At 40.3% G+C, this 14521-nt stretch overlaps 1 protein-coding gene across 1 annotated transcript; it reads left to right on the forward strand.

Moving 5' to 3' along the window:
- Window positions 1-1950: 1950 nt before the first annotated feature.
- Window positions 1951-11159, forward strand: ppp1r14ab (protein phosphatase 1, regulatory (inhibitor) subunit 14Ab). Its single transcript, XM_030778642.1, has 4 exons — window positions 1951-2148; window positions 9810-9890; window positions 10197-10229; window positions 11025-11159. Exons 1-4 carry the CDS (start codon window positions 1951-1953, stop codon window positions 11157-11159), a joined length of 447 nt encoding a protein of 148 aa, XP_030634502.1.
- The last annotated feature ends 3362 nt before the right edge of the window (window positions 11160-14521 follow it).

Below are 14521 nucleotides of genomic sequence, written 5' to 3' on the forward strand. Positions count from 1 at the left end.
ATTGCGCCCCTGGTGGACAATGTTTACTGTTAATTTATATGTCTGTGTAGCCCATAAAAGTTCAGTTGACATGAAAGTATTTTCTTTGATGTTATTAAGATTTGTGTCAGTCTGATAAGCTCCTCGTATGATTTTACTCCGACAAAAGGTTCAGTTTGACAGACATTTCGTTCTACAGGCTTTAATAAATAACTCTTTGCACATCAATCTGTTTAAAATGCAGGTATTGAAGAGAAACATTGAGGACAAAGAAGGGGGACAAATCTTGTGATCTGTAGTGTAATTAGATGTTATATCATTAGCCTTAAGTTGCAATTTTGTGCCCTGACTTTTTTGGCAACTCAGATATGCAGTGCTAAAAATGGAACATTTATATTTGAGTACAGATTTGAATTATTTAAGGTAATATTTTAGTTTAAATAATTAAAGGAAATTAAAATTATTGTCACATTGACTACCGTCTGAATTTTCATAAATGTAATAAATAAATGATGATTAAGTAAAACCAAAACCAACATTTTTCAACATCTAATAAATTTGAAAAATGTCTTCAGATTTAAATAGATGCATGTTTTCAGTGTTTATAATGTGAGGTACTTTAATTGCACATTTCATAAATATGTTAAATGTTTCTGATATAAGATTAATGAGTGGAACATTTTGCCAAATGCAATAAATGCATGAAACATTTTAAAATTTTACCATTTAATACATTTTGTATCAATTCCCATTAATATATGACTTTTTATACTTAATACATATGTGAAATGTTTTCATTTCACAAGAATGTGAACCTTTTTCGTATTCAGTAAAGGTCTAAAAGTGTTTCAGAGACAAATATCACATTTAAGAAAATTCAAATGGCAATATATGAAGGTATAGTGTTTGTTTTTGGTTTGTTTGACCTGTTTTGTTTATTTGTGTCTTAATGAGGGATAGCATTTAACATTCAGCTACTACAATGTAAAATCTGTCTACAAAAATAAATTTTTGTCATATTTGAGTACACCACACTCATATGGTCCATATGAATGGTCCTCAGTCAAACAGCACAAACCCGTGTGATTACCTTCAATCTTCAAGATACACACATACAAAATAATTCCAATTGTATTTATTACTGGTAATTAAATGGAGCATAGACCAGATGGTTTTATCACAGACAAACAATTTCAGTTTAGACTTTAGACTAACTGGGAGACACAGTGTGTCAGATGGCTACCATGTATTTTCATGAGTTTTGCCCAATGGTGTTTTGAAACTCATAAAGATTAGCCTTTGAGTGCCAGCATTAGTAGCAAGGCATATCTGCTGATTTTGTACAGCAGTGTGGCTTGCCAATGCGTCCTGTTCACCACTGTCCACAGTATGTGCACATCACATCTGCAACATTAAGAATCAGGAACCAGAGCAATGAGAACCGCGCGTTTTCTTTTTCTCAACTGTGTATTTTTAACAGTGGGTGAATGCACACTGACAGCAAATCACATCATTCATTCCTGACAAAACTCTCCATGGTTCTTGGTCATAACCTCAGAGCCTTTTAATCACAAATTCAGAAACATTAATAAGATACCATACCTAGAAATAAACTGTATTTTAAAAAGAATTGGCATCCTGAGAGGAAAAAAACCTCTCCGAGCCAAGTTCTGCCAACTGAACTAAACATATTTGGTACAAAGTGACTTTCACATTATGACTGGATATCTTTGGGGGCGGGGGGAGGGGACGTTCCACAGAGGACCAATGCCAGGAGCCTCCGTTGGGGCAGGCACTGTCGAGTCCTGCCCCCTCGTTCTGAGACCTTGGCAAGCAATCACTCCATCAGAATAGCGCTAGGACCCTGCCCTTCTCTGTCTTTGGCAATCCTGGGTGTCCTCGTGCGCGCTTAACGCAGCACTTAGAAGCTCTTAGTCATTTATGTACACTTGTGTGTCAGTCAAAAAGGATATGGCTGCTAACCGGGTAGGGAGGCGATACAACAGTAAAGTCCACTCGCCAAACAGAGGTGCGGGTCGAGAACCCGGGCTTGCTGTACAGAAGAGACAAGCCCGAGTTACTGTGAAATATAACAGAAAAGAACTCCAGAGGCGCTTGGACGTGGAGAAGTGGATAGATTCTGGGCTTGACGAGCTGTACCTGGGCAGGGTGAGTGCAGTATATTTCACTGTAAAACCGTGAGGATTTGCTATTTAATTAGACGATTAAGTTATTTTAATACATACTTTAAATTACGTTAAATCACAAGTCATTTTAATGGTTCGTGCGTGGCCACTTTATCCAGATGATTAAAGATCGGTGACTGGTCGGGGCTGAGGACGCTGCCTTTCACTGCGCCGTGCCGCATCCGTCCGTTTTGTATTGACAATCTGTATAATGCAGCAACAAATAATTTGATATTATTTAATGCCTATAACATTATTAAAGTGTTGTCCAGGCGTTTAGATAAAGCTAGGCGAACTCTAGAACCATCCACGTGTAAATACGTATTGTTAAAGGGGCATGTCTCTCTTTTTTTTTTTTTTGGTCCGAGGCAGGTGTGCGGTGCAGGGGTAGATAACGGTGTTTCTGCGAAAGCATTTTGAGGCGTTGCCTAAATTTTTCCGTTTCTCTACACTCTTGACATAGACTACGTGTTTTAGCCAACAGAGACGTTACTGTTTTTAATAGTATGTGTGATCTTCGTGTTCTCAGTGTATGGGGAATCACTCCTAAACCAAAGCGCGTATTGTGTCACCGAAACAAAAGCATGTAAAACAAATATTTGATTAAGTTATCCGTTCAGTACAACAATATCATGGTATTGTCCTGTAATTATATTGCCCTACATATATTTATTTTCATTCCTTTTACTTTGGTGTAGTATGACTGATTATCGCTTTGGTTTTTCACGAACAAAGGTTGATCATAACTCACAATCATCTATTTAAGAAACCCCAGGGTGAAGGTTATTGTAACGACCGTTCTCCTCCTTTTCACTCTCAGAATTTTTAGTGTCAAAGCCATGAGTAAAGAATGTCTCCCTCTGACTTTACTGTTGTATCCTTAACACACAAACTTTATTTATGTGCAGGCTATTGTAAATACATTGTGTCTCTATTGGCTATATTTCATTTTGATTCAGGTTTCAGATAAACGTAATCAACCAATCAGTCAGTCAATCAGTCAGTCTGTCTGCTGGAATAACGGAAAAGGGACATGGATCTCTCTTACATAAGCAACTCTCTGTGTTGCGACGGCTGTGGCGCGATGGTGTTGTTAGTTTTTGGGCATTGGGAAAGGAGAGAGTTTTGTTTCCGAGGAAGAAAGGGCGCCCGATCCTCATGGGGACACATGGGAAAGATCTGGGACCAGTTTTCTGAGTGCTGTCAGACGAAGCTATGATTGTGGCCGGAGTGTCTGTTGCCTTACATGGACAGCAGAGAGACGAAACCAGTCAGCCGTCTGAAAAATAACAAATACAATCGGTCTGGATCGGGGCTTGTGTGGAATGTGCTGATGTGTGTTTGGTGGCCCTGAAACGGGCTTTACATGTTTGCATGTGGTGATGGATGTGAGGAAAAGGGATTTGGAAAGATGGGTTTGAGGGTGTGACTCCGTTGTGACTATTACAGGAAACAATGATTAAATTCTTGAATTTTCCTATGTGGTTTGAAACAGTCGAATGTTTCGAAACTCTAATTTTATTAACACTTTGTAGACTTGTTACAAACGTGGCCAAGGACAGGATTAAACCATTCATCTTGCATGGTTGTGTATGTACATAAGATAGATAGTCAATGTCGCTAAAACTACTGTACTGTATACCTAGCCTGTACACATGGACAATTACCCACTATACCTTCAGCACGTTTACCACTGTAGTATATCAACCGCTGATTAGAACGTACTTAAAGCTTCAGGCAAATATCTATACAAAAGAGAGTATAGATATTGCAGTCTTTTAGTCATGTAATTTAGACTCACATTGTCTTCAGCCATTCAAAGCAATCGTGTTCTTTTCATGTAGATCTGAATGGTGTTTGTATGGGTTCAGTTAAAAGAGACACTGCTTGACCTTTTTGTTTTTCATCAGAATCTAAACAGTGAGAAACAAAGAGAAAAGGGAGGATCATTTCTCCTTATGAATTATGGTCTAATAAAAATTCCTTGTTCCTTGTATGGGGGGGGGGGGGGTCTTGGCAGATGCTATCAGCCTGTGCCAGTAGGGGATAATATAAACACTCTCAGAGTTAATTTAACAGAGACAAATATTACAATTTGTCTTGAATCAGTTATCATGTGGTTTACGTGTGTGTGTGTGTGTGTGTGAACATGAGACGACAGAGAGAGGGCAGACCTTACCAGGGTGGTAATGAGACCTCTTCCCCTCATTTCCCGGCACAACCCATCTCCAGCCTCCAGCCCCAACCACAGCAAAGTGCAATGCCTATGATTTTACTGCTAACGATCTCTTGATTGATTGATGATATCTCTGTCTCCTGGGGTGATCCATATGACTGGGCGAAGGGGGGAGGGCATCTGGATGGCTGTGGAAGTGAACACCCCATATGTCACCACTGAGCACAAAAGAAAAGACCCCCCACCACCACACAGACACACACACACACCCCATCACCACCATCACCATCTCCCCCCCGCCCCCGACCCACAACAGCCGTGTTGACATCCCTCCCTGTTGGACTAAACACTCCCCCTTACAGGCACTATTAAGCAAAGCCATTAGTCTCCTTCTTCTGCTCTATCAAAGCTTAATCAAAAGCCCCAGATTAAAACATTGACATGTGCTTTGCTGTGTGCCTTTGTGTGCAGAGCAGGGACTTTAATCCCATGTCTGCCGCCATGTGTGGCCACGCTCTCTCGGTTTTTAAATGTCTTTGTTTAGCTTTGAAGATGTGACCAGTGACTTCACTCAAATCTCTTGATTTGGTTGCTTCCAGCACGTGTTACTTATGTTAACATGAAATCAAAACAGAAGGTCTGATTTCACGCTTTTTTGTGTTTAGTCATATGGTTTATGTGATGGACTGATATGGACTATAAGGTTCTTTTATTAATGATACTGACTGTTGGTGTTGACACAGATAATGGACCTTTGTGTTCATTCTGACCACACAGGAATAAGGACAGGAGAATGGTTACGCAAAAGCCCTCTGCTTTCCTGAACAGTAAAACCCTGGGCAAAGTGCTTATATCAGCACAGTGCGAGTGTGAGAGCATGAGGCAGGGCAGGGGAGAGAGAGAGAGAGAAAGAGAGAGCGAGAGACGAGAGAAAGAGAGAAAGAGAGAGAGAGAGAGAGAGAGAGAGAGACAAATGAGTGGAAGAGGATGTAGTAAAACAGAAACCGAGGGGGGGGGGGTAGAGAATAGACAGAAAGGAAAGACCACTTTAATAAATATTTGGAAAGATATTTGCACATTTTAACACTAAAATACAAGTCCTTAGAGAGCCATTTGTCTTTTTTCTACAACACAAATTGGGACATTGTTTTAAGTAAATGCATGATGTACAATTATGTAACATACCTTGACAGGCAGCGACATGTCAAACTCAATGTGTGTTCACAGAGCAACATGCTCAAGGCACCGTCAAGTCCTCGCAACGTCATTTTCTAATCTGTAGTCGACAAATTCTGCCTGAGAATTGTGACTGCTAATGTTTTTTTCCCCCGCAGCTTTGAGTGGAAAGGCATAGTGTTGAGTCACAATTCACAGAGCACTGAGGACAGCGAATGCACTGAGGGACTGATCTTTTTTATCTGATTGGACAGAAATGCTGCGAGAGCCTTTGAAAGAGTAAGGTGTATTAGAGATGCAGACTCTTCACTCTGCATATGATGTCTTTGAACACGGAACATACTTCTGTGTTATATGTTAAGGAATTCTCTCTGAATCTATATTTAGGCATAACGAGAGAGTGAAGATGACGGTCACTGTTTGTATAGTCTTTCTGTACTCGTAGTGTGGTGTTGTGCTGGTTTGATTAGAGTTTGTACATTTGGAAAAAACTTTGGTCTCTCTGATACTTAATCATCAGTTTAATAGTAGTCATATCACCATGGAAGAAATCTGAAGCATGATATTGTGGATATGATGGTGGTGAATGGATGGATGGATGGATGGATGGATGGATGGATGGATTGACAGTGGAGGGATAGATGGATGAATGGATATGCTGCAGCTTTTAGATAAATGTCCACACACACACACACACACACACACACACACACACACATACACGAAGAGAGAGAGGGGAGAGAGAGAGGCGGAACAAGAGAGAGAGTTAGGGTTGAAGTGAATTAGCAGTAGTTTAACAGTGAGCTGCTGCATAAAAAAATAGCATATTAAATAACACATAGACACAAAACAAGACTCTGAACCTATCAATAATGCAAATCAACATCCCTCACAAGAGGGAGAAAAATTTTCCCTTCTCTAGCATTTTCAGTCATTTACACTGAAAAGGTAAAACAGAAGACAAACTGGATAGCATTACAACTCACTATAGATCAGTCCTGGAATTTAAATTACATGCAATGTCAGCTCAAAAATTTACATCACATTTAAAAACCTACAATTCTATTAAGAATTCTACAATTTAACTCAAACTTCTCTGCAGAAACTTATCGCACCTTATCAAATATAAATTATCATCATACCATATTGCTATGGAGTGATCTTTGAGAAACTACTGCCTGTTCCTTTCCGCTCTGGCCAGTTCTAAAGTGCGCTGCTGATTCCAGCTGATGCTGCTGGTTGATTGGTTGTGGTTTCAGTTGGAACCCTTCCCCTGCTTTCCTGTGAGGACGGAGAGCAGTGGGTGAATCACTCCACCCAGTTTAGCATCATTAGATGCCCCAGGGCAACAATTTAGCCCTCATTACTTTCAGATGGATGGACGGTGACTAAGGCCATTTTTTTTTAACTTTGATTCCTTGAGGTGACAATTCAGTGGTCTACCAGCAGGTGTGAACTTACATATAATATCTCAATAATGAAGAAAGTCGCGCCAGTGTATTTAAATGAGTTTGTGTGTGCACGTGTGTGTGTGTGTGTGTGTGTGTGTGTGCATGTGGCTATATGTTTCTACCTGCATGTTTCTCTATGCGTGTGTCTGTATCTGTATGTGTATGCGTGTGCATGTATGTATGTGTGTGTGTGCGCATGTGTTTGTGTGTGTGCATGTGCATGTGTGTGTGAGTGTGCATGTATATGTATGTGTGTGTGTGTGTGTGCACGTGTGTGTGATTGTGTGTGTGCGTGTGGCGTGTGTGTGTGTGTGTGCGTGTCTGGTAGAAACTGTGCTTCAGTGGCATTTGGAGTTGAAAGAAAGGTCAGTGACACCCCTGTAGGGTATTCAGCTTGGATCTTGCTTTGATTGACCTTTCCAGTGTACTGGTATTTTTGAGATTTATAAAGTCCTCTCACCACACCCCGTTCCCCTGTAGCTCTGACTAACCTTATCAGGAGACCCAACAGAGAGTCAGCAGGCACATAATGACCTCCATCCGACCTGTTGGATATTCGCTGCTCACGCACAACACAACCATGGATTCTGGTATTGTGAAAACAGAACAAATCTCCTTTTGTTTTTCTTTTTAGGATCCATCATTTTCATTGCAGCATAAGAGTTCAATAATGATATTACTGCCTCAGATCTACTACGTGATCCTACCTCATGGGCGAAGGGTTTCATTGAATGTTGTTAAATCATGTGTAATTGAGTAACACACATATCTGTTTCTATAGTGTATTGGTTGATGAAGCAGATAGATAGATAGATAGATAGATAGATAGATAGATAGATAGATAGATAGATAGATAGATAGATAGATAGATAGATAGATAGATAGATAGACTGACAGATGAGAGGTAGGTGATGTCATGTAGGCATCACTGCACTGGCACCATTAAACTACTTTAGTTCTGTCTTGTTTACCCAAAGGCGTTTCTTATTTAATCTGTTTTGATTTCACATAGTTTTACTTGTGTTTGGATAAAATTGTGCTGACCTTTGTTATGAAAATAGATTGGTGTGCTTAGTTTTGCTGTGCCAGGATAAGAGAGGGTGAGGACTGACTGACAGGTGCAGATTTGATGTTTGTTAATGATTTACCCGAAAGCATAGGCAGTTTTGAGTTCTCATGGGTCAGCTGACTTTAAAAAAAAGTCACAGTTAGGTGAGTGACACAAATTTAACGCTGAACAAAAGTGGGAAAACACTCAAAGATATGTGCAACTGACTCCCATCTGTCACCCGTATCAATCACTCACAGCAGCAGGATCCCACAGAGACACAGTATGTATGTGAAATCAGATTAAGAGCAAGCAGACACAAAATATTCAAAGGCTTAAAGCAGAACCATCATAACCACTCATAATTGCAGCCCTTTTCCATTTAAAGTGATCCCTTCAGCACCGTGTACTTAGCCAGTGCATCAAGCATGAGGGTTTTAGGGATTACTACATTCTGCATGGGTTTTCTCTTTAATATGAAAACAAATATGAGTCCACTTGTGTGTCAATAGCAAATTCAGGTTATCGGGTGGAAAAAAAAAAGATTTCAAGGATCATTTCTTAATACAGGCAGTGGATTATACACATATGGCCACATCTAGAACAGTTTCTTATTTTGGAGATGAAAAAATTTTCCACACACATAATACCGGCTGCTGAGCTGCATGGGAATTTTCAAACATACAGAATGTGTTTCCCTTCATTGGTGAATAAAATTAAATGGAATTAGCCTAAATCACATATTCCTCAAAATTGCTGTTTACTTTACACGGCTTTTTGTCATTCTTATGCAATGTGCTAATAACTGTGAGATCACTGTGATTGTGTTTTTGTTACACAGGCTGAAATCCTGCAGACGAAGGAGGGAGTTCAGTCGCCTACATTATTCAATATCCTCACAGCATTTTACCCACAATGACTGTAAACAGCATGCTGGATTGCAAGCCTTTTAATATACAATATCAGCATTTACTGCACAGTGCCGCTGTGTGTATGTTTGGGTTGTGTCTGTTTGTGTCTGATCCCTTCAAAGATATCAAAACAAAAGGGAAGGGGCGGGACTAACTTATCTTATTACCAGCACAATAGATTTAGTACTGCATGGTGAGTGACAGCTGCCCTGACATGGATGGACAGCTGTTGACTGAAGAGGAAGAACAATGCTGTCATACAGGCTTGAGGCTTTGGAAGACACAGTGGGTGTCTGTGTGTGAGTGTGTGTGTGTGTGTGTGTGTGTGTGTGTACGCACAGACAGGAGTGTAGAGCAGCAGCATTGGGAAGCTGCAGCTCTGATTGCGTAACTGTACTCGTTTTGCTCTGTAGGCTTCAGATACAGCATAGTAAGACATTCTGGCTTGTATGGATATCTTTAATGGTCAGTCAAGTGAGAGCACATCACGTCTTCACTGTCCGTGACCCATTAAGCCTTGGACACTGCCTGGGAACGTCTCTCTCTTTGATTAACCAGTGACCCTCATTAAAGTTCAGTGCCACTCTAATTATTTGTGGTGACATGCAGCTTTACATGTATATTTAAAGAATAGAACTGTAATTCTTCCTCCTCTTCTTCTTGATCTTGAACTTCTGTTCATCTCAGTGTGATTATTGTTTAATGAGGTTTGAGTCGCACACACACCTTAGTTCTAAGAGTTCTCAGGCCAGGGACTGTTGCCTTTAGCTGAGATGTTGATGTCACTCCAGTGCTAAGATGAATGAGTGATGAATGAATGTGTGGTATACTTTTTTTTTTCTTTTCTTTTCTTTGAGAGTGTGTCACCCCCTCTCTCTGCAGGAGGAGGACATGCCCGAGGAGGTGAACATTGACGAGCTGCTGGACCTGCCCAGTGATGAAGAGAGGGCACAAAGACTGCAGGTACAGATGCCACACAGTCCCCTGCTTCACTGAGCACAGAATCATTCATGCAGAAAACCCAAAGTAACTTAAAAGACTGAGCCTCCCACTCTAAAAATAGCCTTACACCATCACGAAACTGATCAAAATGACCCAGGCATTTTGATCACACACACGCACACACACACACACACGCGCACACACAAACTGTATATGTAGTTTTTGTTGGGAGTAGATACTTTGGTGATACATTGGTGTACATTGGTGCCACTGGTGAGATATTTGACTGACTTTGAGTTATTGTTGTTGTCGTTCTTGGTTTTTCAGGATATTCTCCACACCTGTAATAACAACACAGAGGTATGAGAACATCTCTTCCTCTTGGCTCAGAGCATGTATCATGGAGACCAATGTAGAGACAGTCAGCTGAAATTAACATTCATTTTTTCCCACTTTGAGCGCCTGACTGTTATGATCAAAATGCTTACAAATAGCATACAAATGCCTCACATCACTCTTTCAATCCTCTCTCTCTCTCTCTCTCTCTCTCTCTCTCTGCTTTCTCCATCCACTCTTTCTTGTCAGCCTGGCAGTAACTGACACTCCTCTGAACAATAACACTACATGGTATAACAAAGCTAGTCTGTCCCTTTCTGCACAAAGCCCATCTGTCAGGAAGGCTGCGCCCCCTTCTGTTTTAGCATTTTGCCAAGAATCGTTCAGACAGAAAACATCCAGTTTAAACTGCAACTCTGACCTTCAAAAACAGCTTTACACCACCAGACTGAACAAGGCATTACTCAGTCACAAAATGTTTTTGCTCAGTAACTGCTTTATGATTGCCTTATAAAGAGTACATGATTGCCCAGCATGGAGTGGTGACCTGAAATCTTTGTTCTACTGCCCTCTACTGACAAAACTAGAGAAACAAAGCTTTTTTTGTAGGAAAGAGTAAAATGTTTTCTCATTGAGTGTCATTTCATTACTATTTTTAGTTTTATAAAAATATTTATTTTTCATACACTAATATATAAATTTTTGGGCATTGAAAGTTGCATGTTGTGTGTTGTTACCATACAATTACTGATCTCGCTGTGTATTTTCTCTCTGTAAGGCAGAGGATGTGCTTTTGCTAATAGTCTGCTTTGTTCTCAGGTCTTCATTAAAGAGCTAGTGTTAAAACTGCATGGGCTGCAGAAGCAGGAGGACCTTCACAATGACGGCATTGAGCATGCTCAGCTCCACATCTTCTCTGACCGCGAGGGTTCCACTGAAACTGAACTGCACTGAATCCCCTTTTTGACACCTTTCCGCCAACCCGCTACAGTCCTGAGCTAACGTTGTCAAAAAAAAAACAAAAAACACATCCAAACACAGAGGTTCAGTGAGATGCATGCACAAGAATCCACGGGGTACATTTCAAAAAGTCATAAATAAACAGACACACACTCGCACGTGCATGTACACGTGTGCGCGCATACTCAGACACACACACAGGCATGCAAACACACACACACGGATGCACAGGTCCGCCCAACACACACACTTACACACATGTACACACACACACAAACACACATGTACACACACTCACAGATATATATATATATATATATATATATATATACATACATACATACACACATAAACACAGGCCCTGGTTGCACACACTGTATGTCCTTTCTGTTCCTGGACATTCATATAAGTTTACTTTAGGGATTTGACCATGCCATGTCATAACAAAATATGATTATTATTACTATTATTTTACTGTTGCAATGACATTGCCTAGTCAAGAGTAAAAAAGCTTGTGCCACTGGTATGTATATATTTTAGTATATATTTTTCCCATTTATCTGTGCTTTGAATCTTAATTTTGAATGTTGACCATTCAGGGCTTTTTACTTTTCTGTAAGGACCCCAGACATGACATATCTTCTCCTAATGGGTGTGCCATCATTTAAGAACCCCAATACATGACCAAAGATTAATTTTTTTCCAATATGAAACATATCACATGAGACATACAATAGAGTCACATTTGTCCCTGTCCTCTGACCTCTTTTCCATGACTGTCCTTTATCTTTAAACTGTTTTTGTGAGCGAACTGAAATGTTCACCGGGTTAGAGTGCATCCGTTAGTTGAAGAAAGTGGACCAAGCTGTTTCAGTATTAGACACCCCTGTAAACTAGAGCAGTGTTTTCAGTCCCAGTGTCACCCTTCCCATGCATGTTATTCTAAAGGTTCTATCCAGACAGGCTTGAATTCAGCTGCTCAGCTGAGCAACAGGCAGGTGGGCTGCAGATGAGCTAAAACAAACAGGTCCACAACAGTGCGATACAGGAGGACTGGGTTGAGAAATGCTGTTCTGGAGTATTTGCCTGTTTCTTTTTCTTTCTTTTTTTTTAATGTTGTGTCATCATTGCTTGGTAGTTACGAAGTGGAACTCAAATTTCGGTTTGTAAAGAGTGGAGTGTCTGAGGTCCATTTATATTTTACAGATATTCCCCCACCCCACACCACCAGATGTTAATCATATATCTATCCTAAGTTATTGAAGAAGTTGTCAGCGTGTTCCTTTTTAAAAAATTTTCTCTATTAAAATTACATGGTGTTATTTTATTTATTGGCTTCAGCCACTCTCTATGCTGCTCGAGAACCTAATTCATACAACTCTTTATTCACGTTCCAATCAAACATTCACATCTATAAAGCATGTAATGTGTTACACTGCATACCGGCTTGCTCTGATACTCAGTTATGATCACTGTCATTATCGATCTATCGATCTGTCAATACAGTGCCATATCTTCATTGTCGCTATGGTAATTCAAAGAGGCAATACAGCCTAGACTGATAATACAGCCTACTACAGCTCTTTTGTACAGTATTTGCCAAGCTGTGTTAATAACAAGAATAAGACATGTCCTTGTGTTTTGAATATTGTAATTAAGCAGTCATTTAAAGGCATGAAAGGCCCACTGCTCCAGTGCTAGAAACACCTCAGGGTTTTTTCCTACCTTATTCAACCATTTATAAATTGGCTGTTGCCCAACGATCAGTTGTAATCTTTGTATGGTTTTTTTGGTTGTTGTTACTGTGCTTTAAAATAAAGAGTTTGGATCTTAGCATTCCTGAGATGTGTAATTAATACTGAAAATCTGCGTACATGTCCAAACTGTGTTGTGGATACAATGCCTTAACAAGGATTAACTGTTCAACACAGTTTATATGCTCATAACTTCAGCTGTCAAGTTTTATCCCATCTAAAAGTTTCCAAGGTTACGCCAATTCCTACCTGGGCCAGCAGGGGTCAGAAAAGTACAATCAAGTAGCAAGAGTCCGTCTTTGCCTTGTAAAAGGTATAGTCTGATCTCTGTGTTTGTAGGGCAGATATCTATTCATCATTGGTCTTCCTTTTCATTTGCATCATAGTGTTTTAAAACAACCTCAGAAAATCTATGTTCTCAGGTCTATGCACTGAACAGGAATGTCCATATATGCAAAAGAACTTCAGAATTAGAGCTTTTGACAGTTTAAAAGATTTTAGATATTCTTCCTCTTGACTGTGTATATATCAGATTTAATGTAAACCCACAGCTTATTCAACACAATAGGAAATATGAATTCTAGTAGATTCTCATAACTTATGGATTCTTTCGTGTGAGTATACAATTCGATGGGTTTGTTGTTTGATAGATAAAGTGTTTGTGGTAAGAAACAAAAGACTTGTGATGTCCAATTTATAATTTATAATAATGGGAAGAGTGAAAAATCCAACATTTCTCTCTTTAAGTGCAGCAGCTGTATGTGGAAACTTAATTTACATACACCTTTTCATTGCTAAGACAAGGCTGATTCAACCATCATAAAGCTGCTGGTGAGGGCCAACAGTAAGTAAATCTAACAGTATAAATTTGAATATTACAACTAACACGCACAATTTAATATATCAGTTGTGTTGTGTTAGGGCTGAAAATTCTGTACAGGGTGCTGTCCAGCCTCCCTCTCTACAGAGAGCTGTGCATTCACAAACAAGACTTGAATCTTACACAAAGAGCATGCAGGTGCACCCGTTGACCTGACTGTAGCTTCTGCCACCAAAACCCCTCACTCCAACTCCTGCCTGTTACCACAGCAGGAGATCACCTTATGGATGCAGGAGGCTTGCGTTGGGGGGAGCAGCATCAACAAACAGTGAGGCAAACAAAAAGAAAGCAGGACAAGAGGAGTCCTAAACAACCTCCCAGCGTCAAACATCCCTCCTTTGCCCCCAATCCCCAGCACCACTTCCCTCACACCACACCATGAGACGATGGGCGTGGACACACACGTCATTCATCAAAAGAGGACATCATTTAGAAAAGAACAATATCAAATCAACTATCAATGCAATCACGTACAATTCAAATACACCACCGAACCTCACGGGTACTCCCGTGTTCTAACCCCAAATCTCATCTGTGACCCAAAAGACAATTAATGTAATAGTATGATTAGTGTGTCCACTATCTCGGAGGCCCACAGGGAGGGGGGCGGGTGTTGTGGGAGTGTGTGTGGGGGTGAGGGAGGGAAGGGGATGGTCGACTTCCTCAGGAAAAAGCATCGTCTTTTAGTGCTACAAAACAGTCCCGTTCAGGAAGCTGCTACA

This window comes from Chanos chanos, chromosome 6 (assembly GCF_902362185.1).
Source record: "Chanos chanos chromosome 6, fChaCha1.1, whole genome shotgun sequence".
Classification (NCBI taxonomy): domain Eukaryota; kingdom Metazoa; phylum Chordata; class Actinopteri; order Gonorynchiformes; family Chanidae; genus Chanos; species Chanos chanos.